Source organism: Bufo bufo, chromosome 2 (genome assembly GCF_905171765.1).
Source record: "Bufo bufo chromosome 2, aBufBuf1.1, whole genome shotgun sequence".
NCBI lineage: Eukaryota > Metazoa > Chordata > Amphibia > Anura > Bufonidae > Bufo > Bufo bufo.
Genome location: NC_053390.1, coordinates 481744460 through 481771949, shown reverse-complemented (window position 1 = coordinate 481771949; position 27490 = coordinate 481744460). Strand labels below are relative to the sequence as shown.

General features: G+C 44.4%; 1 protein-coding gene across 1 annotated transcript in view; it reads right to left on the bottom strand.

Moving 5' to 3' along the window:
• NRTN (neurturin) overlaps positions 1–27490 on the bottom strand; it is a 451311-nt gene that overhangs the window by 91344 nt on the left and 332477 nt on the right. The window contains exon 2 of the mRNA XM_040417758.1: positions 2780–2999. Within this exon, the coding sequence (XP_040273692.1) occupies positions 2780–2972 (193 nt within the window). The 5' untranslated portion in view covers positions 2973–2999. The remainder of the gene's footprint in view (positions 1–2779; positions 3000–27490) is intronic.

Sequence of the window (27490 nt, the reverse complement as noted above, 5' to 3'; positions counted from 1 at the left end):
TTTCCATGTCGTTGACTCTGCACCTTTCATAGAGCTGATGACTTGTGCCCAGCCAAGGTGGAGAGTCCCAAGCCGTCATTACTTCTCTAAAAAAGTTGTAACAGTCCTGCACACGTATGTTTAGCAGAAAGTGGGCCAGTTCTTGAACCTGTTAGTGCCTGGTACAGTTCATGCCAGCACTGACATGTGAAGCTATAACTGTGGTCATGGACAATATATATCCTTTACAGCCCACTGGATTAACGTGGTTCAGGCCAAGGAACACCAGGACCTTGGCAAGGTGATGGGAATGCCTTTTCTGTGTTGTATTAATGGGATTTCTGTGCCAATCCTCTGCCGTCTTATCCTCCACCTTGTCATCAGACTCCACTGTAGGTACAGCATACCACCTATGCAAAGCACAGCGTTGTCACGCGGTTCTGCACCTGGTCAGCCTGGGCAATTGGAGGAGGAACTGCTCCGGGGAGAAACTGCTCCGCATGATTAACCAAGAAATCAAATCCTGGCTGTCTCCTTGCCAACTGGAGTTAGGGACCATGGTAACCGATAATGAGAAGAACATTCTGTCTGCACTGTGTCAGGAGGCATGCATGGCACACATCTTCAAACTGGTTGTCACCCAGTTCCTGAAGTCTTCCACCCAACTGTAAGTCATATTGAAAATGTAAAGGATACTGTGGGCTGTTCTTCTGACAGATCATAAGCACGGAAAAATACACAGTGATGTGAACACAGCCTTAATGCTAACACCCTCCCACTGTCATGGGGCCACTACTTGAACTTGGGCCACTGCACGGTTAAGTCCACGTCAATGAATTAGTACTGATGCTAACATTGACCTGTAAGGCTGAGTTCACACTTCAGATATTTAGTCAGTTATTTCCATCACTTATTGTGAGCCAAATTCAGGAGCCAAGCCTACTCTCGGATTAGGTATCATAAATAGATCTGAATCTGTTCTGTGGTTTTGACCCACACTTGCTTTGGGCTGATAATAACTGGTGAAAATAACTGACCAAATAAGTGAGAACTAAGCCTAATAGTGATGCACATTCATTCTAAAGCTAACAGAGGATAATCAAAAGCATGTGTTTGCACTGCCACAACATGGATTAAAATAACTTTTTTTTTCAACACTACTTTATTGGCGCTGCCTCTATGTCCTTATTTTGTTCCACTAGTCATTGAGACACAGCTCTTGCAGGGGCGTGCATTTATTTATTTTTTGCTTTACTGAAGGCTGCTGTATGCTTTTGGTTTAGCTAGGGATTAGCTAGGACTGTTGGTGGCATGCACGATGATGCACACATCCATATATGTGACCTGCCTGTGATTCTGATGCACAGTAACTGTTTCGCTACCAGAAAGGACTAGCTTTGCATGTTGCTGCAATGCACAGTGAGGTACATCAAGATACATTCTCCCTTACTGTCAATTAATGTTTTTTCAATTAATAAATAGTACAAGTGAATATAAGAAACTTTGTAATATATTTCATGAGAGAAAGGTGCTTTTCCTTCTTCTCTTATCAGACTTGTCCCCTACCTCCTCTTCACTCTCAATTCACTGCTCAAATCCATGTGGGCTGTCTGCTAATTGAAAGATCAAGAATAATTGGCTTGTATGATCAGAATTTGCTCGTTCATTGGCTGCTGGGAATCTTTCATCAGGATGAAAGATGCTGATTATCAACATCACATCTCCCTGGATAATCAAGGATGGGCTACTGATAATGAATAGAACATAATGAGAGAAGAACAAATTGTTCCTCCTGTATTCTGTATGCATCAGCCCCTGTAGTCCAGCTGGGTCAAATAAGCACTGATGATTGTGTTAGCATCCATCAGCGTTTGCACTGCCTGTTCATCAGGCAGTGTAATAACACAATTAGTGTCTATCTTCACTTCTGGATTTGCATCTAAACTGCTCATTACCTCAGTATATTGTTTTCTTTACTGCTGCTGCTTCTGAGAGTGTGCTACAGAGAGCTAGGAGAGAAAGTTAACCTGTCCCTATGTATAGTCTATGGGCAAACATGAGACCATATCATTTCTGCCCAGTAGCTCATAGAAAAATAAGAATTACATATCGCAGAGGGAAAACTGCTAAATATGCCAGATACAGGTCATATAATGGCCATAAATAGTATTATTCTTCATGTGCAAACATGACAGCTTAAAGTGGTTGTCTGCTTTTGTTATATTGATAACCTATCTTCAGGATAGATCATCATTATCAGATCGTCAATGGGTCCGTCCTATTCACTTGAATAGGAAGGAGATATCACAAAAAAGGGAATGGGATGATGGAGCTGAAATTACACTGCTCGCCACTACAATGTCTACAGCGAGCAGGTAAACAGAGAAGAGAGCACATCGCTCGTACAAGCAATGCATTCTCTTCAAACGCCTCATTGGCGGGGGTGCCATCAATCGGGCTCCAACCAATCTGATATCGATGACCTATCCTAATGGACAACCTCTTTAATCTAAAAAATTATCTGAAATGACTGTTACACTTTACAGTACAGTATTAATGTTAATAAAAACAAAAGTGTTCCTATAGATTAATAAAACTTCTGACATTTCATTGATTAGTTTAGGTTACTGGAGATCTGGATGCTAAAATTCCCTCTGGTTGCTAAAAAGAAAGTGCTTAGCTGAGCATTGTGCCCATTTGGCTTTTATCTGTTCTGCTCGGGTCAACTTGTAGAATGGATTGTACATGTATAAAGATGGAAGGCATACATTTAAAGGTTTTTAAATAAATTTGCTCTTACATTGTGAAATCATAGGTGACTTGCGTTCGGAGGCTCGTGGAAATCTCCTTGATCTCTTTGGTGAACCCATTATTGACTGAGATGGGGTTGAGCTGACTTTCCAGCTCCGGAAGAAGACTTCTGTGCAAACGAGTAAAGACAACAGAGCACAGAGCAGCATCAAAGCAGGACTTGTCCTCTTCCATACCTTCATCTTAAGAACAATCAAGGCATTGAGAAGCTGCAAAACAACATAAGATTATACACATAAAGCGCAAATAATGAGAAAAGGGAAGACAGACAGACATGAGAATAATTGGGGTTCATATTAGGATACAAACCATAATTTACAAATAATTTATAGCTCCTTCATAAAGAAGGTACAAACAAGTGTGAAGATTTCTATGATAACTGTGAATATGTCTAAATCGTATTCTAGGAATAACTTCTCTTCATCTCTAACTAGAAGTGCAATTATGCCTTGTTTCTATCAGATATGCACATCTAATAAAATATTCAATATGAGGTCAGCTTAACAAACCCATGCATGGATTTGTCATCTGCAGTGTCATACATCTTTATTGTTCAGCTGACTTTTATCAAGGAATGGTTTCTTGTTTGCAGACAGTACAGCTATTTACAAGAACCTATTCTAAAAATAAAAGTAGAGAAATGTAAATTGAATTGTAGTCTTTGTTGTTACACCCCTTGCTCGGGTGTTATTAAGAATATAGCTCTGTTTTTCATCCTGTCTACTGTATGTATTGGACTCACAGTCTGTTAACTTTGACAATTATGCCTTATGCACATGACTGTAGTTTTGGTCGCATCTGATCTGCAATTTTTTGTGGCTCACAGACGGACCCATGCATTTTTATGGGTCTGCTGAAAATGTGTCCACATTCACGTGATCATTCCACAAATTATAGAACATGTCCTATTCTTTTCCGTTTTATGGACAAGTATAGCCAGTTTTAGTAGAAAAATGTGGCATGCACGTGGTCAGTATTGGTATTTTGCAAATCCGCGTTTTGTTGGCCACAAAATGGATACAGTCATGTGTGCAAATAGAAATAGAAGGTATAGAATATTGGAAGTACAATTTAGGATCACGATCACGAGCCCTTAAAAGCAATACACAGTGTTGTAGAAATAATGAGGCTGATTTACTTCTGAAAATATGCCTGAATTCCAGCTAAAATTGAGACAGTTTTGTGTGATTTAATTATGAAGGCTGACCCGTTCTCACATGTTGAGACTCCGCAATATAAATTATTTACAAATGGTCATTGACCAATGATTGTCTCATGGTTACATGTGCTACTTATTATTTTGTATAAAACGTAACATTTATTTCTTCTAATAAAATGTTTCTACCTATTACTATGATTTAAAATTATCAGCTGTGTCTGTGAGTTTGTTGCTTTTTTTTGTTACAACATGTATTTGCAGTTTTTTTTATCAAAATCGTTTTTATTGATTTTCAATAAAGGTATTAACAAAATAAAGATTTTGTATACATCAACAAATATCTTGTCAGTCCATACATCAGAGTCTTTCCAACATAATGAGGCTGTCGCCATAATAACATGAAAGCATCGTAGTACAGAATAGAAAGACAGATACATGTTATTATAATGATACAGGACATTGCAGAATTAATGTTAGATTATTGTATAACATTTAACATTTAACCAAACCGCCCCTCCCCCCTTTACTTGATCCAACAAAGAGACAGTTGCAGTACCTTTATTCCTCTATTAATTAAGTCTCAGGAAGGCCATTTCAATGAGAGCTGAAATTAAAGTGGTCTAACAACGTCCCCCATTCAACAGCATGTGCTAAGATATCTGGCCCAATAGGGAAAATTGCCCTCATATGCAATCTCTTGATAGGGCCGCAGAAGTCAAACTCCCGTTCTCCACCCAGCCCCTCCATATCGACAGGAATTTGTTGGGACATTTTCTCTTGACATAGACTCCTCTTTCAAGGCGTAAAACTGTATTCAGCCTATTTATATATTCCTGTTTGTTGGGCGGATTACTTCTTATCCAGTGTTTAGCAAGTAAAACCCTCGCCTGGAATAGCATTCTATGAATGCACAATGACAGTTTATCGTCTATTTCTGAACAGTCCAGAATACCCAATACATAGACTCTTGGATCATTAGGCAGTGGCATACCTACCATATAGGCAGACCGCGCAGTTGCTATGGGGCCCATGGCATGGGGGGCCCGGAGTGCATGGAAGGCCACGCCCCCTACATCTGCAGACAGTTTATCGGGCATTGAGGAAGCACGCCCACTTGTCCTCCGTTCAGTCCTGGCCGGGCCCTGCTTGCTTCCTCTATGCTCAGGGCCCCCCTCCGAACCTCTCCCCCCCATTCTGTACACAATAGAGGACATTCTGCTGATGTTCCGACCCTCAGTGTCAGACTCAAGCAGACAGAACTTCACCGGCCACGCCCACATCCATGAAGCCACGCCCGTCCCATGAAACCACGCCCCCAATGCCAGTCGCTGAAAAAATACTGCAGCAGGAAAGAATCTCCTGTAGGGAACTAGCTGTCTGCCACCTCCCTCTACCCTGCTGTTGCTACCTATTATCTCCCTCCTGACCCCCACAGAACCTCTTTTGTATGCCCCTCTACTACCCTCCCCACAGAATAGCTGCAACCATCTGTGGCTTCCCAGCCACTATCATCTCCTATGTTCCCTGAAGTCCCCAGAGACTCCTTGCCACCTTCTGTGACCCAAAGAACCTGTACCAGTTTCTGTGCCCCCTTCTCATAACAGAGCCCCTGCCACTTTTTGTATTCCTTGTCACCACCACCCACTCACAAAGCCCATGGAACCCTCTGTCGTTCTCCAATCTGTGTCTGTCCATCCATCAGTAATTGAGCCCCTATCACCTATTGGACTTGATGTGCCCAATCCCTTAGCACAAAGCCCTTGTCAACTTCTGCCCCCTGATCTATCAGAGTCCATGCCACCTGCTTCTTTCCCCTTTCATATAAAAGAGCCCATGCCATCTGCTGCTACCCCCCTCTAATAACAGATCTCCATCACCTTTTGTCTTTTAACGACCACTGAGGAAGGGAGAGTGAATCTACCCGAAATGCATATGGTGAAACAAGTGATGTACCTGCATTGAAAAACCTCTGATAATACTGTATGGCCATACAGAAGAAAATTTCTACAGTAAAGGATTAATTATTCTTATCGTCGAAAGCTACACCGAAGGAAATTGCGGAACAGAGTGGCAACTCCCGCGATCTTTGGAACTCCCGCGAAATCTAAACCAGCTTGCTGTATGGAGCGACTGAATAAGCCGGCAAATATTTAAAGCTCCATTGAAGCAATAGGGAGACAGCAGACGCCAGACGGTAAGCCAAATATCGATTTATTCTTCGATTCAAAGCTTATATTGACCTTAAAAGGATATGCTATAAGAGACTTTTCACATTATCAGGATTCCTGTGGACACTTTATGAACATATTGCACTCCCAGTGAATACACCTACAACATTTTCAGTGACATTCAGTTTCCCAAATTGGGATAGAGCTCTAGAAGAAAATACCTTCTCTTTCCCAAATAACAGCATATATAAGATCTGGACAATACTTGAAGTTTCTAGTGTGATATATATTATTGAGTGGTATCGAATATTCTATCGAATATTCCAACATTGAAATTTCTACCATTCAATCTATCGAATATTTTTATAGAATATACTTTTATTGAATATAGTATCGATTATATCTACCACAATATATGTGATTGTAATGTTGTATATTATTGCTACATTGTTCTTATACATTTTATTACATGTATTTTATGGGGATTTAATAAATATTTTCTGCATATGTCAATTTGGTTGCCAAGTGTATGAGTGCCCGCTCATTATTCTATTGTTACTTTTGTCTTTTATGTTCACTCTGTTCTGTCAGAATAATATACCTTATCAGAATGCTATACCTTTGTCACTTCCGGTGACGTGGCCGCACCGGAAGTGACGAGAATCAGCTGGAGGAGGGGGTGTGCGGCGCTGCGCAAGCGCAGATCCACGGGTAAGTCAAAATTATAGCAGCGCCGAGGGAGAAGCGCCCACTTAATGCACATGCATGAAACGGGCCGGGACACACTGCGCCTGTGCCTGGAGACACGGCTGGGTAAGAGATGGTGCGCACGTGCGGCTATATACTCCGGTCCAAATCGACCTACCCCTGAGTGCGCACGCGTGCTGTAATCCTGATGTGTGTGGCTGACGGGAGTATATAGCCGCACGTGCACACCCTCTCCTACCCAGCTGTGGCTCCGAGCACAGGCGCAGTGTGTCCTGGCCGGTTTCGCGCATGCGCATTAAGTGGTACTTGATAAGGTATAGTATTCTGACAGAACACACTCCCCTCATAGAGCCTCTAGCAGCTTCTAATCTCCCACCCACTGCAGTGTCCCTGACATCTGCCTCCTCTAACAGTGCCTAGTGGCACTGACTCTGTGGCAATTAAGGCACAAAACATTGCTAATAGCAGCCCTGTCCCACTGTGTGCAGGATATGGTGGCTTTTTCTGTGCACATTGTATAAGGGTCCATTCAGACGTCTGTTGAATGGGTCCGGATCCATTTCGCAATTATGTGGAACGGGTGCAGACCCATTCATTTTCAATGGGGCTGGAAAAGATGCGCACAGTACACAGTGTGCTGTCCACATCCGCATTTCCTGTCCACTGCCCCAAACTTCCGGTCCGCGGCTCCAGAAAAAAATAGAGCATGTCCTATTCTTGTCCGCAGCTGCGGACAAGAATAGGAATGATCTATTAAGTGCCAGTGATGTGCGGCGTCAGTGTTTTGCGGTCCGCAATTTGCAGACCGCAAAACACTATGGATGTTTGAATGGACCCTTAACAGGATTATTTATCTGTATAGCATATTATGTTATTATTTGAGCATATTGTATGGGAGAAGCACCATATGGTGGAGTTACTGGTGTGTGCAAGGTTTAACAACATTATTGGTGTGTAACGTGTAATAGATCATAGTTTTTGTGTATAACGTATGATGTTCACGCTTTTATTTCTTGCACATTATGACAGCAATATCAACTTGCACATGCAATATCAACCACGGTGATGGATCATGTGATTGGACCATGTGATCTGACGTCACCACAGGTCCTTTAGCCGGCAGCTCATGATTAAAGAAGTAAGAATCAAACAAAAATGTATGGTAGGACAGCACCACTTACTTGAATGCACTCAAGAGACTTTGTGGCGGTGCTCGTGGCGTCAGGTCTCGGCCTCAGAGACCCCCAATATACCAGCAGAGATGAAGAAGGTCACGGCACTCCAAAAGCAAATTCAATGTGTTTTAATCCACCAAATATTCAGCAGCAACGTTTCGACAACAGTCTTTAGCTTGATAAAGACTGTTGTCGAAACGTTGCTGCTGAATATTTGGTGGATTAAAACACATTGAATTTGCTTTTGGAGTGCCGTGACCTTCTTCATCTCTGCTAAAGAAGTAAGAAGAGACCGGCAGCTACGCGATCAAGAGGAGAAGGTGAGCTAATATTTTTTTTATTTTTTAACCCTCAATTGACCACCTACTAAGCATTCTGTATTAAAGAATGCTATTATTTTCCCTTATAACCATGTTATAAGGGAAAGTAATACAGTGAATAGACTGTCATCTTAGCAACCATGCGTGAAAATCGCACCGCATCCGCACTTGATTGCGGATGCTTGCGATTTTCACTCAGCCCCATTCACTTCCATGGGGCCTGCGTTGCGTGATAAACGCACAATATAGAGCATGCTGCGATTTTCACGCAACACATAAATGATGCGTGAAAATCACAGCTCATGTACACAGCCCCATAGAAATGAATGGGTCCAGATTCAGTGCGGGTGCAATGCGTTCACCTCCCGCATTGCACCCGCGCGGAACTCTCGCCCGTGTGAACTCAGCCTTAGGATACCAGAGTTTTTTTTTCATTTTTTTCATTTTTCTTCCCTATCTACCTTGAGCCATAACTTTTTTTATTTTTCCGATCACATATCCATATGAGGGCTTATTTTTTTGCGGGACAAGTTGTACTTTTTAATGCCACCATTTAATATGGCATACAATGTAGTGGGAAGCGGGCAAAGAATTCCAAATGGGGTGGAATTGAAAAAAAAACGCAATTCCTCCACCATTTTACGGGTTTTGTTCCTACGGCGTTCCCTTTGCGGCGAAACTGACCTGTGGCTTTTATTCTCTGGGACAGTAGGAATACAATGGGGGTGTGGCAGGGGAGGAGCCAGGGTAGGTAGTGGGATGGGCCAGGGGTGGGTAGTGGGCGGAGTTAGGGGGCCCAATTCAGATTCTTGCTATGGGGCCCAATGATTTCTATGTACGCCCCTGTCATTAGACAATCGTATCTGGGTCGTAACGGTCATGATTTCACGTATATCTTTCCAAAATCTCTTCAATTTTTGGCAGTTCCAAACCATATGAAGCAGTGTTGCTTCTATTTCTCCACAGCGAGGGCATGAGGAGTTCGGTCGAGCGCCTATTTTGAATAGAAATTTTGGGGTTCTATACAATCTGTGTATTAGATATAGCTGGGACAGTCTCTGGGATTCATTCAATGTAAGACTAGTTGTTAAAGCCAGAACGTCAGTCCATTGTTCTTGAGATATTGTTCCTATATCCTCTTCCCATTTTCCTTTTACCACCAAGGGAGTTGAGGAGGCATTGGCGTCAAGTATAAATTTATATAGTCGCGATATCAGACCTTTTGTGGACCTGCCCTCCAGTAGCTGTTTCACCACATGAGGGGGGGGGGGGGGGGGTGACAACCACCATACCCTTCGGAAATTGTGTATGACAAGCATGTCTCAATTGTAGAAATTGAAAAAATGCCGTTTTGGGTAGGCCAAATTCTTCCTGAAGCTGAGTAAAAGATTTGAACAGTCCTTGAGATTAAATTTGGCCCAAAAATAATATGCCCCTCTCCTCCCATGGGAAAAAGCCTTCTAGTCTAAATATATCTCTGGCAATTGGGGATTCTGCCATAATGGCGTATTCTCGCTAAGACTTGTTAAATTTGCCAGTTCCTTGAATTTTGACCAAACTTTGGTTATAAGGGAAATTGTGGGAAGTTTCCTGCCTAGAGGGTGCTGCCCGCTCACTTCAATCGAAGCAATAGGTGCTTATTGCTTTATACTATGAGCAACCATCTCAGCCGAGGAGTCTAATTCACATGTTCTAATCCAACCCCTAACATGTTGCAATTGTGCAGCCATAAAGTAGGACCACGGGTTCGGAGGAGACAAACCGACTTCTTCCTTACATTTTTGGAGTGTCTCTATGCGGATTCTCGGTTGCTTTTTTTTTTTCCAAATCAGTGATCTAAAAATCCCTTGAATTTTGTAGAATATTCTCTGTGGGACCCATACCGGGGAGTTATGTAATATATATAATAATTGTGGCATGAATATCATTTTAATTAGATTACAGCGGCCAATTACCGTAAGGGGCAGCTTACACCAAACATTAGTTTTGACTACAAATTTATCGATTAGTGGCTCTAAATTCAGTTTTATGTATTCGGCTGGTACTGGTGATATCATTACGCCTAAATATTTGAAGTGGGTGGTCAGTTGCAGGGGTATACGGGCGAGATCTAATTGTGTTGGGGTGGAACTTGTCCCAGTTTATTTTAAGCCCAGAAAATGTCCCAAAATCAACAATCTCCATTATTTGATCAATGGACTTCTGCAGGTCTCCCACATATAATAATAGATCATCTGCGTATAACGAGACTCTTTCTTCCCGGGGGCCTATTGGAAATCCCTTCCAATGTGGAGAATTTCGTAGAAGGCAGGCCAGGGGCTCGATTGCTATCACAAATAGGAGGGGGGACAAGGGACAACCCTGCCGTGTGCCTCTATGTAAAGGAAAATGTTTGGAGAGTAGCCCGTTCGCTCTAATCCTTGCTAATGGGGAGTTATACAGTAATTTGACCCAGGAGATAAAACCCCGCCCAAATCCCATGGACTCCAAGACTTCCCACAGGTATTCCCATTCCACACTGTCAAAAGCCTTGGCAGCGTCTAAGGATATTATTGCGCGGCATCCCCCCGTATTTAACGGTCTTTGGAGATTCAAAAACAGTCGACGGAGATTATTGGCCGTGCTTCTATCTGGCATTAATCCAGCCTGATCCTTGTGTATCAAAGGAGTAATTACCTTATTAAGCCGGTTGGCCAGTAATTTAATTAGCTAGCAATTTTACATCAGTAGGTAGGAGAGAAATAGGTCTGTACGAGTCAAGTTTAACTGGGTCCTTATTGGGCTTTGGGATAACCACCACTATCGCCTCTCTCATAGAAGCAGGAAGCTTTCTGATTCATAGCGCATCATTAAAGGTCTCCAGGAGGTGTGGAAGGAGACAGTCCCTGTATTGTTTAAAGAATTCCCCTGGTAATCCATCCGACCCCGGAGCCTTTTCATTAGGAAGAGAGCTTAAAGCAATTTCAAGTTCCTCCAGTGTAATGGGCTCATCCAGATATGCGGCCAATAAGGGATAATTTAGGGATAGATATTTGGCTAAGATCATTTTTAATATCATCTCTTCCCATAAGCAATTTGGAGGAGTATAAATCCTTATAAAAGTTGTGAAATGTATCCAGGATTACTGAACTTTCCACAGAAAGTTCTCCATCTGCGGTTCTGATTGCTGCTACTCTGGATGAACCCTCCTGTGACCGGACCACCCTAGCCAGCACACTACCCGTACTCTCTCCTGCCTCAAAGTATTTTTGTTTAGTGAAGAACCGTTTATTGTCCGCTATATGTAGCAGATGATCTGTCACTTCCTGCTGTATAGCTTTAGTGAGTTCCCTAGTTTTAATTTTACGTCTATTAAATTTCATCCTGCTGTTGAAGCTTTCACTTTAGTGGTAGGGAGAGATATAGAGAAATTGAGACAGGATGTGACACTGAGACCTATGGAATATGCTAATATGACTACTGAGGATATGAGGGCCGTTAGTGATCTGGCTTCGGACCACAGCCTCACCATCAAGTCTGCTGACAAGGGTGGTGGGGTTGTGGTCATGGACACAGATTACTACGTGCAGGAAATTAAGTCACAGCTGGCAGATGTGAACGTTTATCAGCGAGTACAAAATTACCCTAAGTTTGGACTGTTGAAAGAACTCAGAGATTTGTTGATGCAAGCCAAATCTGGCGGCATCATAGATGAGAAATTGTTTACCTATTTACTTTGTGAAAAACCAACAATGCCTATACTATATACTCTCCCAAAAATACATAAAAATCTGTTTGCTCCCCCTGGCCGGCCTATTGTGTCCGGCAGGGGTTCTTTATTTTGTAACTCAGCTGTCTTCCTGGATAGGATCTTGCGGCAATTTGCTGTGTCCGCCAGGTCCTATATAAGTGACACTAGTGATTTTTTGTTTAAAATCAAGGATTTGAGGGTACCTGGGGGCGCCACTCTGGCTTCTTTTGACGTGTGTAGTTTATACACGTCATTTGAGCATGAGTTGGGCCTCCTGGCTGTTCAACAATGTTTACGGTGTACTGATTACACAGAGGAATGCAGGGAATTTTTGCTTACATTGCTGAGATTCATTTTGTCTAGGAATTATTTTTTATTCCAAGATGAGTATTATGTCCAGCTGAGGGGGACCGCGATGGGGTCCAATGTGGTGCCCACCTATGCAAACATATACATGACTCACCTCGAGGAGTCTTATGTCTATGGGTGCCGCCACTTCAGCTAAGTGGTGGCGCTATATAGATGACATTTTTTTGGTATGGGTGGGCGCCACAGAGGACCTCATGGCTTTCCACTCATTTTTGAACGACATTGATCCAAGTGTCAAATTTACTTTGGTACACTCACAAGATAAGCTACAGTTTCTTGACACCGAGGTTTCGATTAGGGGACACGAGTTGGTCACTGATCTATACGTGAAGCTTACTGACAAAAATACCCTTTTAAGGTTTGAAAGTCATCACCCACGACCGATGATCAAGTCTCTTCCTCTTAGCCAAATGTTACGGGTAGCTAGGATAGTTGATGAGGGCCCTGTCAGGGACCTTAGATTAACAGAGATGGGTACTAAATTCCAGACTAGAGGATACCCCAAGAGTCTTATTTCCGACAGTATCTGTAAAACTAAAACTAGAATGATGAATGGAGATCCAAGGAGGCCCAAGACTGCGATGCCCAGGATTCCATTCGTCACTGACTATAGCATCAATAGTCCTCAGGTTTCATCCATTGTCAGGAAACACTGGTCGGTTTTGGCCAGTGGGTTTGACAATATAGAGGAGTTCAGGGTTCCCCCATTGTGCTCCTTTCGTAGGAGTCGTAACTTAGGCGACAAATTAGTTAAGTCTGATGTTGTGTCCTCTAGAATCGATTGCAGCACGTATTTTGGCTCTACACGCAAGGGCTGTTATCCGTGTTGCAATTGTGTCAATTGCCCCTATATGATTAGGGGTGATTCTTTCATAAATCCAGCCTCTGGCAAAACAATCAGAATCCAACAATATCTCACGTGTGATTCTACATATGTGATTTATCTATTATCATGTCCGTGCAACCTGTGGTATGTTGACGAAACAACTTGGGACGTTAAAACACGCCTAAACCAACATAGGTATACTATAAGAAAACAGAGGCTGGATTTACCTGTGCCCAAACATTTTAAGGATGCAGGACACTGTGAGCACGATTTGAAATTTAGAGTACTTGAGCAAGTGCCTTTGTCCAGAAGATAGAGATAGGACAATACATTTAAAAAGAAGAGAGCTCTACTGGATCTTTGAGTTACAAACTCTCAAGCCCAGAGGCCTCAATGTGGAATTCAGGGTCATATGAAAATCCCTCACCGTTGCTGTTTTTTCCTGTTTTTCCTGTTTTGCTTTTTCCTTTTCCCTTCTCCCTCATTCTTTCTCCTCCTTTCCCTTCCATGGTTCTGATGAACTCTGCTTTCCTCTCTCGTACAGGTTTTATACATGTGCAACCATTGGATTTATTCCATCAATTGATTCATGTTTTATTTATTATTTTTTATATAGATTTATATAGATGGATATACAAACCTTTTCAACAATGAATTACCTCCTTGGAAGCTGCAAGACAGCAGGACCATACTGGCGGTTCTGGATATGTGGTACAATATATTTGGGTACAATGTTGTATGCAGATTTGACCTTGCATCAATCCTTCAAACAATATGGCACCTTTGGCACAGTGCAGATTGACACTGGTTGGAGGTCATGTATCTGTGCGTATTGGATCCCTAGGGTATTCTACAGTCTGCGTATGATTGGATGGCATTTCAGGATGGGGACCGGGATGCAGGGTCGCTTCACGGTGATGGCTGCGTCCTTGGATCCCATTTGGGCATGCTGCCCCCGAACAGGTGACCCCTGGCGGGGACGCCATGCCCCCTGAGAGAAAGTGTGACTGCCTATGACAGGAGGACCATTAGATATACAACTATTGATACATGATGGTATGGGAGTATGTTTGTAAGGGTGACAATGGCGGGATGCCACTAGCCCACTTTGTATTGTTTGACTCCCACCTTTTGAGTAATCACTAAAGAAATGGTATAGTATGTATTGTCTGCTGGTATGAATGGCGGTCATGTGACTGTTTCCACCTTACTTTGGGAAGGAGCATGCTCTGTTGATGCTCAGCGCGAGGTCGCCATCTTGGTTGTGGGCGCCTATGTCTTCTATGTGATAGAATAGTCTCTCGGGATGAGAAGCATTTCACGCCTGCGCATTACGCAATCTCGGACGCCGACCAGGTCCTATCGTCTCAAGCTACATGTGAGAACCTTCGATTAAATGAATTATTTGTTTTTAATTAACACGATCATGTACACCTGAGTTGCGATATTGAGTAATAATGTTATGCACTGTAATCATATGAATTTATGGACACATCATGGCACATAGCACTTTATGACTCATTGTCTGTTTTTAGTGAGATATAATTATGCACATCTTCCTGTATATCGTTTTAACAATGTTTTTATAGATATTGATGTATAATCATGTAATCACTTTGTTAATTATGTATGCTATATAAGCACTTGATTTTGCACTATGTATTATGGCTTGACAAAGGCTCCATGGAGTGAGCTGAAACGTTGCTGTTACCACATGGTGAATAAAATACCCTTTTTTTCACGAATATTTGAGTGCTGCCTTGGCCTTTTTTGCATATATCTAACAGGACCGGGTCCGTGCTCTGCTTCAAGGATTTGCACCAGCTTTGATTTGTGTGCTGCTCTTCAACTTTTTTAACACATATTAAATTTCTGGATATAAAGACCTCTCACGTATGCTTTCATGGTGTCCCAAACTATTCCCATGGGTGTTGACCCTATGTTAAAATTGAAAAATTCCCTTATATATTCTGTCATGGGGTCTTCCTCGTCTAACTAATGTATCCAAAAAGGGTTGAGTTTCCAGAGCGCTGAACCACAACGCCCCCTGTCGTTTTCAAATCTCAATTCTATGTGTATGGGAGAACGATCCGAGAGGCACCGCGGCAAATATTCAATAAGAGAGTTATATGGAAATGCCTCCAGGGATCCAATGGGTAAATCTATTCTTGACAAAGAATTATGGGATGCAGAGAAGCAGGAGTACTGCCGTTCCTGAGGGAATCTAATTCTCCATAGGTCGTGCAGGTCCAGTTCTCTGAGTAACTTTGCCAATGTGGTTTCCCCAGCATGTGTTAGATCATTAGGTGGCGGGAACTTATCCAGAGAAGGGTCCAGATATTTATTAAAGTCACCCATCATCAGAACCGGCGCCTGGGGGCCCTGCACTATCCATGTCATTACCTCTTTTATTACACCAGTGGAATATGGCGGTGGTATATACAGGTCCTTCTCAAAAAATTAGCATATTGTGATAAAGTTCATTATTTTCTGTAATGTACTGATAAACATTAGACTTTCATATATTTTAGATTCATTACACACAACTGAACTAGTTCAAGCCTTTTCTTGTTTTAATATTGATGATTTTGGCATGAAGCTCATGAAAACCCAAAATTCCTATCTCAAAAAATTTGCATATTTCATCCGACCAATAAAAGAAAAGTGTTTTTAATACAAAAAAAGTCAACCTTCAAATAATTAAGTTATGCAATCAATACTTGGTCGGGAATCCTTTTGCAGAAATGACTGCTTCAATGCAGCGTGGCATGGAGGCAATCAGCCTGTGGCACTGCTGAGGTGTCATGGAGGCCCAGGATGCTTCGATAGCGGCCTTAAGCTCATCCAGAGTGTTGGTTCTTGCGTCTCTCAGCTTTCTCTTCCCAATATCCCACAGATTCTCTATGGGGTTCAGGTCAGGAGAGTTGGCAGGCCAATTGAGCACAGTAATACCATGGTCAGGAAACCATTTACCAGTGGTTTTGGCACTGTGAGCAGGTGCCAGGTCATGCTGAAAAATGAAATCTTCATCTCCATAAAGCTTTTCAGCAGATGGAAGCATGAAGTGCTCCAAAATCTCCTGATAGCTAGCTGCATTGACCCTGCCCTTGATAAAACACAGTGGACCAACACCAGCAGCTGACATGGCACCCCAGACCATCACTGACTGTGGGTACTTGACACTGGACTTCAGGCATTTTGGCATTTCCCTCTCCCCAGTCTTCCTCCAGACTCTGGCACCTTGATTTCCGAATGACATGCAAAATTTGCTTTCATCCGAAAAAAGTATTTTGGACCACTGAGCAACAGTCCAGTGCTGCTTCTCTGTAGCCCAGGTCAGGCGCTTCTGCCGCTGTTTCTGGTTCAAAAGTGGCTTAACCTGGGGAATGCGGCACCTGTAGCCCATTTCCTGCACACGCCTGTACACGGTGGCTCTGGATGTTTCTACTCCAGACTCTGTCCACTGCTTCCGCAGGTCCCCCAAGGTCTGGAATCGGTCCTTCTCCACAATCTTCCTCAGGGTCCGGTCACCTCTTCTCGTTGTGCAGCGTTTTCTGCCACAGACCTTTTCCCTTCCGACAGACTTCCCACTGAGGTGCCTTGATACAGCACTCTGGGAACAGCCTATTCGTTCAGAAATTTCTTTCTGTGTCTTACCCTCTTGCTTGAGGGTGTCAATGATGGCCTTCTGGACAGCAGTCAGGTCGCCAGTTTTACCCATGATTGCGGTTTTGAGTAATGAACCAGGCTGGGAGTTTTTAAAATCCTCAGGAATCTTTTGCAGGTGTTTAGAGTTAATTAGTTGATTCAGATGATTAGGTTAATAGCTCGTTTAGAGAACCTTTTCATGATATGCAAATTTTTTGAGATAGGAATTTTGGGTTTTCATGAGCTGTATGCCAAAATCATCAATATTAAAACAAGAAAAGGCTTGAACTACTTCAGTTGTGTGTAATGAATCTAAAATATATGAAAGTCTGGAGGGGCGTGGTCAGCCATGCAGGAGTGAGGACGTGTGTGCTGCGAGCTCCTCCATAGCACCGGAGTTAATCCACCGCCAGCAACCTTTTAAAGATGGGCAAAGTCCCTAAGAAAGGCAAGACCCGCTCTCTAGCCCCTCTGGCATCCTCACAGGGAGACATTCCCAGGCTCTTTGCCAGGCAACCTGCGACGCCGGGACCCGGTATGAATGAGCGCGCCAAGCGCTTCCAAGATGGCGCCGCCGGCCCTGAGGAAACTCCGCTCACAGAGACAGCCGAGCGGGAAGCTGAAAATTTGAATCAGCGGTCGCACCCACCGGATCGACGGAGAGCCCGGTCTGCGTCGGTGCCGACCCTAAGCAGCAGCCCTGACCGAGCCCAGACGCCGCATGTCCAGGAAGGAGAGTACCCTGGAGCGCACGCTGAGCCGACATCCTCAGCCCAGGGGGGAGACCTGGCAGCTGCCATGATGTCTCCCTGCGACCCGGCGATACAGGTTAGTGAGGAGGAGTTCCCCCCGCTACAGAAGACTCCTCAGCTGACCCCTCACCCTGTTGTCTGGGGCCCTAGAACCCCCACCTCGCCCGCAGCTTCACTGAGCCCAGGGGTGGGATCTCCCGCTAGATCCCCCTGGTCAGATGCCCCAGCCAGCTTTATGGGGCACCCCCAGCCACAGAGGGATAATTCTCACTTGGGGCAACCTGAAGGGGTTAATGAGAAGGCCTCAAATTTACCACAGGCTGCGGCCTCCTCCCAGTACGTGCTGCGGGAGCTTTCTTCTATTCACTCTCCTGAGCCGTCCCCAGCAAACTCCCCACACTGGTCCACGGGCTCATCATGGGACGGATCCCACCCACGCCATGATGGTGGCGCCTCCTCAGGCACACAGACCCTGGCTAACCCTGCAGCATCAGTCTTAGAAGGCTCTTTACCTTTGCCCCAGGGTTCTATGTCGCGCGCTCCTCCACCTGACGAGGACTCTCGGCCTCCTACCATGGCGGACTTGCGCAATCTGATGTGCTCACTTCCCACCAAGGCAGATCTTTCTAGTTTTGCAGCTAATATTTTACAAGAATGTAAAAAGGAATTCACACAAGTACGCTCTGAGATGGCCTTGATTGATACAAAGGTGGACACTGTTCAGCAGGAACATGATTCCTTGTCTGCAGATGTGCAGGTATTGAAAGACAAACTACAATCCCACGATGCACAGATACACGCCTTGCAATACCATCTGGATGATGTCGAAAACAGGAGCCGTCGCAATAATATTCGGATTAGAGGCCTGCCTGAGGCAATAACGCAGGCGGCTCTTTTATCTACCATTGTAAAAATCTTCAATGATCTTCTGGGACGTCCGCCAAGCTCCAGCATCGAGATTGACCGAGCTCATAGGGCATTGAGGCCTCCCAATCCTGACCCCTCAAAACCAAGGGACGTCATCTGCAGAGTCCACTTTTACGCCATCAAAGATCAGATCCTACTCAAGGCCCGACAGATGTCGTCTCTTTCTTACGACGGTGTCCCCTTCATCTTGCTGCAGGACTTATCCCGCCACACCCTGGCCCAACGTGCTGCCTTACGCCCAGTGTTACACCTCCTCAAAGAGCGCAGCATCCCCTACCGTTGGGGCTTTCCTTTTGCCCTGCTTGCAGGCCCTAAAGAGCAAATTGTCACTTTGCGGGACCCTACAGATCTTCCCCACTTTCTACAGCAGCTGGACTTGCCACCGGTTGAATTGGGACCCTGGCCTTCCCTCCTCCAGCCTACCTCTGAGGCGAGAGGGCGACAACGTCCATTGCATGCTGAAAAACCTCCCAATTCTTTGGCTCAGGCCTCAAGAGGACGGCGCCAGAAAGGATCGGAATACTCTGGTCGCAGATCCTCACCTCGCCTTACCACCTGAGGGACTCCCTGTTGTACCTGCCTGGGTCTACTAAAGCTCTAATATGCCGAATGTTTTTTTATTGGCTTTTAGCTGTTTGCCCATTCTCTTTATCTGTTTTTGTGCTTTAAACTTGCTGGTGCTTTTAAGTTCCCATCTGCATCCACTGGTGTTGTGGGGGGCCAGCTCCTGTCCGGCTGACACTTTTCCCCCCAAATAAGCAGAGACTTTCCCTTGGGGTCCCTTCCCCCCCAGGCGACAGCCTCTTTGGACCTTCGGGTCACATAAAACCACCCTATTCTCCCCTTTCTCAGGGTTACTCACCTGTTTGACTACTTCTAACTGTTGTTCTTCTATATTTGTTTTTTTCTTGTTGTTGATTGTCTCCCCGTGCCTCCCTTGTGTTTTTCTCCTTCCCCCCACCTCCCACAGCAATGGGGTCTCTGAAGATTGCATCATTCAACGCGAAAGGCCTCAACACTCCCGAAAAAAGGGCCCAGGTACTTCATCACTTCCATCGTCAAAAGGTACATATTGTCTGTTTCCAAGAAACGCATTTTAAGGAGGGTAGCGCCCCGAACATACGACATCGACACTACACCACCTGGCACTTTGCAAACAATGCGGTGAATAAGACCAAAGGAGTTGCCATAGCGATCCATAAGTATTTACCCCACCAAGTGCTGGGGTGTACTGCCGACCCAGATGCAAGATATTTGGCCCTCACATTACTTATTGGAGGCCAGGAATTAACCTTCCTTAATGTATATGCCCCTAATCAAAATCAAGCCTCCTTCATTGTAAACCTCATTGATAACGTCATACCGATACTTAGGGGGACAACTATCTTATGTGGTGACCTTAACTTGACACTTGACCCGACACTTGACAATTCGACTGGACGTGCCTCTCTTACATATCCCACCATCAAAAAGGTAAAACGGGCACTGCTCCAACTACAATTGCGAGATGCCTGGAGGATCCAGCACCCAGTTGACAAGGACTACACCTTTTATTCTGCCCCCCATGGCTCATATAGTCGTATTGATCATATCCTTATCCAGCAGTCGGCCCTATCCTGGCTTGACTCCACACAAATAGGAAATATCCTCTGGTCGGACCACGCTCCCATATACTGCTCCTTGAATTTGCCCTTTCTCTCTAGGCAGGAATGGACATGGCGATTAAATAAAAGTCTCCTTCTTGACGCGGGGTGCGCTGCTGACCTTGCTAGCAGTATAACAAATTTCTTATCAGATCATAAGGAAGATTCTACCTCAATTCCGATCCGATGGGAGGCCTTGAAGTGTGTTCTTCGAGGTGTACTCATTAAGCACGGCGCCCGTCTCAAGAAGGAGAAAGCTCATTCACTTAAACTTGCTCTGCAAAGAGTCACCTCCCTGGAACTTGCCCACAAACGAGCACTTACCCTGCAAACCCTACATGATCTCCAAAATGCACGTATGGAAGCTAAACGTCTCCTAGATGTATCCTACAAACGTATGGTACAAGTTTGCAGGAGTAAATTCTACGAATACGGGAATAAAAGTGGTCGTATGCTGGCAAGGGCTCTAAAGGGAAGACTAGCAGCCTCCCATATTCCCGCTATCAAAAATGCCCAAGATCGTATGATCCACACATCCGCTGATATTGCGACTACTTTCCACTCTTTTTACTCGAAGCTCTACAACCTGCCCCAGCCGTCCCCTCAAATGGTGGGCAAACACCCCGACCGACCTCTCTTGCTCCCCAAACTTTCTGCGCTTGATTCTGCCACTATGGAGGCCCCATTCACAGACACCGAACTCCATATGGTACTTAAGTCACTCCCGGGTGGCAAGAGCCCAGGCCCTGACGGGTTCACGGCTAGGTTTTACAAGGCCTTTTCCTCTAATCTATCCCCTATTATGCTCCAGGTTTTCAATGGAGTGTCTCCTGGGGTCCCCTTCCCGGCGCAGACCATGGAGGCGCATATTACGGTCATTCCGAAACCAGGAAAGGACCCGCACCTATGTGCCAGTTATCGTCCTATCTCCCTGTTAAACGTGGATCTCAAGATATTCGCCAAATTAATGGCGAACAGATTGAATGCTTATTTGCCTTCCCTGGTTTCTGCTGATCAGGTTGGGTTTGTGCCGGGGAGGGAGGCCCGGGACAACACTCTTAAAACCCTAGACATTATCCATTATGCTAAATCCAAAAAGACCCCCCTTATGGTGCTTTCCCTAGACGCAGAAAAGGCCTTTGATCGGATATCTTGGAATGCCATCCATGAGACCCTTTCACATATAGGTCTAGGCCCAACATTCCTGTCAAAAATCCTGACATTATACCAACATCCCACCGCTAGAGTCAAAGTAAATGGTACCCTTCCCCCCCCCTTCCCAATCCATAATGGGACACGGCAGGGATGCCCATTATCCCCCTTATTATACGTTCTGGTTATGGAACACCTGCTGGCTTCTATTCGTGCCAATCCAGATATAACAGGAATAAAGATCGGATCACGAGAATATAAATGTGCGGCATTTGCTGACGATCTCCTGCTCTACATAACCAATCCTCGTATCTCCTTACCGTCCTTACTTCGGGAGGTAGCTCAATTTGGTACCTGGTCCAATTTCAAGATTAATATGTCCAAGTCAGAGGCCCTAGACGTCACTTTACCGAGCGAACTGACCCCTGCTCTTAAGGCTTCTTTTCCCTTTGCCTGGCCATCTAAAGGCATAACGTATCTGGGGATTAAAATAACAGCAGACCTCTCACATCTTCATAAATTGAACTTTGCGCCTCTCCTAGTACAGTTTCAAAAAGATTTAGATGGATGGCGTAAACGAGAATTTTCCTGGTTTGGAAGGATTAGTATTATAAAGATGACCCTTTTACCAAAACTATTGTACCTTTTACAAACTATTCCCCTTCACATACCGTCCACTTTCTGGTCCCAGCTCCGTAGGTGCTTCACACAATTCGTATGGGCCCCTGGTCGACCGCGGATAAAATGGGAAATAATGACCCGCACCAAGGAAACGGGAGGAGTAGGTCTTCCAGATTGTAGACTATACTATCACTCTGCAGCACATGCCCGACTGTTGGACTTGACATGTACCGATTCCCCCAAGGCGTGGGTGCAAATTACAAAAGATACTTCTACGTGTGCGGTATCAACCCTCCCATGGCTAGTGGGCTCTCCACGCCAAACATTGTCACATTTGTCCTTCACTGCGCACCATACCCTTGCAACTTTAGCATCCATTGGTCGCCCATCCTCACTGATTGACCCTAAAGGCCCTCTGGTGCCAGTCACGGATCATCCTAGATTCCCCCCAGGACACTCTTCTAAACATTTTCTTCAAAGCTCAAGATTCCGACCGATCAGGTTTTGCCAAGTTCTCTCTGGCCCTACACTAAAACCCCTATCCCAAATTTTAGAGGCTCCACTAACCCGCAACTCCTTTGAACACATGCAGCTTCAACACTTCTACGCCTCTCTAAGTAGAACTCATACTCTGAACAGAAAACTCACTGAGTTTGAGCGGATGTGTATCTCCTCCTCAGTGACTTCACACCCCATATCCTCAGTATACAAACTTCTGATACACCAGCGATCCTCATGCCTTCCCCCATATTGTCAAGCCTGGGAGCGAGATCTGGGGAATCATTATACTCCAGCCCAGTGGAACAGATGCTTCCTTCTAACACACAAATCAACGGTTTCGGCCAAAGCTCAGGAAACGAGCTACAAAATTATATCCAGATGGTACCGAGTACCAGCACTACTCCATAAATGGTTCCCGACGGTGTCGGATCGTTGTTGGAGATGTCTGAATGAGGAAGGCACGATGATCCATATATGGTGGAACTGTAGCGGCTTAAGGCCCTTTTGGAACTTCGTTCATAGAATGATTAAAGAGATCACGGGTGTCCCTATCCAAAACTCTCCAGAAGCCCTTCTGTTATTCGACAGTGTCCTGAACGTCCCGGCATATAAAAAATCCCTTCTAAAATATATGGTTCAGGCAGCAAAGGCAGTGATTCCCAGACATTGGAAATCTTCTTCTCCCCCCTCACCTGAGGAGTGGTTTGACGAAATTGCCTTGTATCAGAGGTTGGAAGATCTCATTTGTATTACGCCCTCAGACACCACACGCTATGTACAGACTTGGGGCCCCTGGGAAGTCTTTCGTTCCTCAGACACATTTCGTGATGCGCAAGTTTAACCGCTTTAGCAGAAATTATACCCTTTCCCCTCCTTTCCTCCCCCCTAATCCCTTGTCTAATGTCTTGTCTGTCTATATGTTACTGAAATTTTACATGTCCATTTAGATACGTCTCACTCATATTCTTCCATGAGCTAAGCTATGTGATAACGGGTGTATACCCAACACAATTCTGTGGACATTATGTTTAAATTGATAACATTTTTTGAATGTGCATTTGTCTCTATTTTGGTTGTACCGGAAAAATCTCAATAAAACTTAAATTTGAAAATAAAATATATGAAAGTCTAATGTTTATCAGTACATTACAGAAAATAATGAACTTTATCACAATATGCTAATTTTTTGAGAAGGACCTGTATATGGCAATTAGAAGAAATTGTACCCCAAAAATAGAACAGTGCAGACATATCGGCCTTCAGTATCATTGTTGCTAGAGTGGCACTCAAAGGGAATGGCTCTATGAACCAGGACACTAACCCCCCTAATGTGTGTAGAGAGAGTGCAATGAAAGGCCTGCGAGATCCATGGTTTATGAAGCAGCCTGTGGGATTGTTTAGACAAGTGAGTCTCAGTGAGGCACACTATGGCTGTCTGGTACTTCTGGACAGCCATAAAAACCGCCTGACATTTAGAGGGATCTCCCAGGCCTCTAACATTCCATGCCAAAACGTGAGTTTTATCCGCTATCACTCCGTAAAAAGCATAAGAGAAAGGGCGGTCCAGGCACCCATATAAAGCAGTCACCGTATGGCATAAGAGTAATAACATATATTATCTCTCTGTGGATCATAACCCCCAATAAACCGTAAACATAATAATTCCTATAAAGGAACGAACTTTTGATGGTCCCCAAACAGGACCTGAGGCAGAAGAAAGGTTCCTGTAACCCGTAACATAGGAAGCGGTTTCACATCTGCATTTACGGACCAGATCTCAATAGTAGAGACCCGAGCAGCAATAAAAGAGTGCCGCAAGTAGCATAGTGACTTAGTTAACTCTTGGCCTGTCAACAAAACAATTAACAATAGTACAGGTATGAATACTAAAATCAGTGTTCTTGGATAGCACCAAATTGCTACTCCGGGGCACGGTAGTAATCGTGCAACAACAGGCTCATAACAAGCATTAAACATTATACTTATCCGCCCGTCCCCAGAGTCTTCCATGAAGTCTCCGGTATAGTCCCAGGCATGGCATTTCCCACTCTATCAGTCGTTCTCATATCTTTCAGAAGACAAGGATTCCATTTGTTCAACCCAGTGGCTGGCTTCCTCCAGGGATTCGAAAAAATGTGTCTTTCCTTTAAACATTATCCGCAGCTTTGAGGGGTATAGCATGGAATATTGTATATTTTCGCTTTTTAACATCCAGGAACCGTGCTCGCCGTTTCTGTACCTCCGCTGAGAAGTCAGGGAATATGGAGACTCTTTGTCCATCTATAAATAGGTTCTGATGTTCCCTTGCTTTGCGGAGAATGGCATCTCTATCTTGAAAGTGTAGAATCCTCATTAGCATTGGTCTAGGAGGGCCTCCCGGTGGTGGTGGGCGAGACGGCACTCTGTGCGCCCTCTCTATAGCAAAGAGGGGAGAAAGAGAGTCCTTTCCAAATATCTTCCTGAACCAGTCCTCAAAGAAATGGACAGCATTGGATCCTTCTGATTTTTCCGGGACTCCCACTATGTGAAGGTTGTTTTGGCGTGATCTATTTTCCAAGTCCTCCATTTTATTTATTAGAAGGGTGATATTATGGATTACTTTAGCCAGATCACGTTTCATAGGGGGGACCTGGTCTTCCAGGTGGGATACGCGTCCCTCTGCTTCAGCAATTCTCTCATTAATTTTCCTGATGTCCTGTCTAATAAGGGACACATTCTCTTGGAGGGACCCTATAGATGTATCAAGGGTCATCAAAGCTGCACTACATTGGTGCACAGCTGCATAAATGTCCTTGGTGGTAGGATCAGACAGTAGTGGAAGCATGGGGGCAGAGGGCTGCATTTATATAATTATATTCGGTAGGGGGCCCCCCGTCACTTGCCTTCAGCTCCTCCACGTGGGATCCGCCATCTTGGGAGCAGGAGTCTCCCTCTGCATCATGAGCGACCAAAGTCGCTGCTTGTGCCGCCAGGACTCCGGGAAAACTGTCCTCCGGTATGGGGGTCTCTTTAGAGGGGGGGACATGAGCATACTGTTCCAGGCGCACCGCTACCTCCGCCACCTTAAGCGAAGCGGTTGCGCCATGTTGCTTCGCTGGGGTCAGTCCCGCCGCCTCCTTATCCTTCCTGCCCGAACGAGTCATGCTGGCCAGGGATAGTGGGGAGATCTCCCTCGGTATTGTGATGGTGCTCGGCTGTTTAAATCACCACAGCCACAGGATGAAATCGGATTTAAGCAGGCACTGCCCGGGAGCTCAAGCGCGCACGTCTTCCTACATCGCCGGCCAGGCCACGCCCCATGTATTTGCACTGTTATTATCACAGTGCAATGCTAACTAGGAGACTATGCTGCATTTCCTGCTTTGCAGGCTCCCCTATTACATGCGATCACTGCAGTATATCGCTCCTCACATTCACACTCTGTCTAAAAACTCTTCACAAGCTGCCCCCCAACATGTTTCGCCAATACCTTGGCGTCCTCAGGGGTTTTGGGCAGTCTGCCATATACTGCAGTGATCACATGTAATAGGGGAGCCTGCAAAGCAGGAAACGCAGCATAGTCTCCTAGTTAGCATTGCAGTGTGATACTAACATTGCAAATACATGTTGTAACAAAAAAACGCAACAAACTCACAGACACAGCTGATAATTTTAAATCATAGTAATAGGTAGAAACATTTTATTAGAAGAAATAAATGTAACGTTTTATACAAAATAATAAGTAGCACATGTAACCATGAGACAATCATTGGTCATTGACCATTTGTAAATAATTTAGTTTTTGTGTGAAGCTCAAGAAGGAGGAATGGCTTTTATGGAATACTCGCATTTCTGGTACAAAATAAGCTAGGTAAAATGTGGTATAAACTTTACAGTCTGTAGACTATACAGTCTAAAGGTGCGCCAGATTTAACATCCAGCCGCAACAACTGTAATAAATTTGGTGCATTTTAGACTGGCCAAATTCAAACCAAATTCAAAGTATTATCAGCGCTCTTTATTGTCATATTCTTTACATTCTTTTATAAACATGGAAATCATACAAATGGGCAGTGTCTGCTTTGTTGTAAATACTATGTTCAATTTTTGTGTCTGAATTTATTTATCTCCTATTACCTCCTGATATGAACATTCCCTTACTGGAGGGAATATGTTTTCAAATATTTCAAATTGGGCCCAGATGGGCACTAAGGCTACTTTCACACTTGCATTGTTCTTTTCCGGCATAGAGTTCCGTCACAGGGGCTCTATACCGGAAAAGAACTGATCAGTTTTATCCCCATGCATTCTGAATGGAGAGTAATCCGTTCAGTTTGCATCAGGATGTCTTCAGTTCAGTCGTTTTGACTGATCAGGCAAAAGAGAAAACCGCAGCATGCTACGGTTTTCTCTCCGGTGAAAAAAACTGAAGACTTGCCTGAACGCCGGATACGGCATTTTTTCCCATAGGAATGAATTAGCGCCGGATACGGCATTCAGAATACCGGAATGCAGGATCCGTCGCTCCGGCATGCGCATGCGCAGATCGGTAAAAATGTGAAAAAATGTACAAGACGGATCGGTCGGTCGCCAGACAAGCGGAGAGAAGGATCCGTCCTTGCAATGCATTTGTGAGACGGATCCACACCCGGATCCGTCTCACAAATGCTTTCAGTCAGCGGCAGATCGGCGGATCCGGCGGGCAGTGTGAAAGTAGCCTTACTATGTGCATCTTTTAAGCACCCAATAACAATTTGCTTGTGTGATTTAACATATAGATATATTAGTTAAGGCTGGTAAAAGTTCTTGCTTGCTCTACTGGACTGAAAATTTGTATGGCTTATCAACTATGTTCATAAGATTATAGTAGCAAACTATTGTGGTATCTTGGGAATTCAGTTTCATATACACTACCATTGCCATTCTGAAGCACAATAAATTACTAAAATGTTATAATGATCAACAATATCCATTTATGATATATCAGAGATAAACGGAATTTCTTGAAATTTGTTTTGGGTC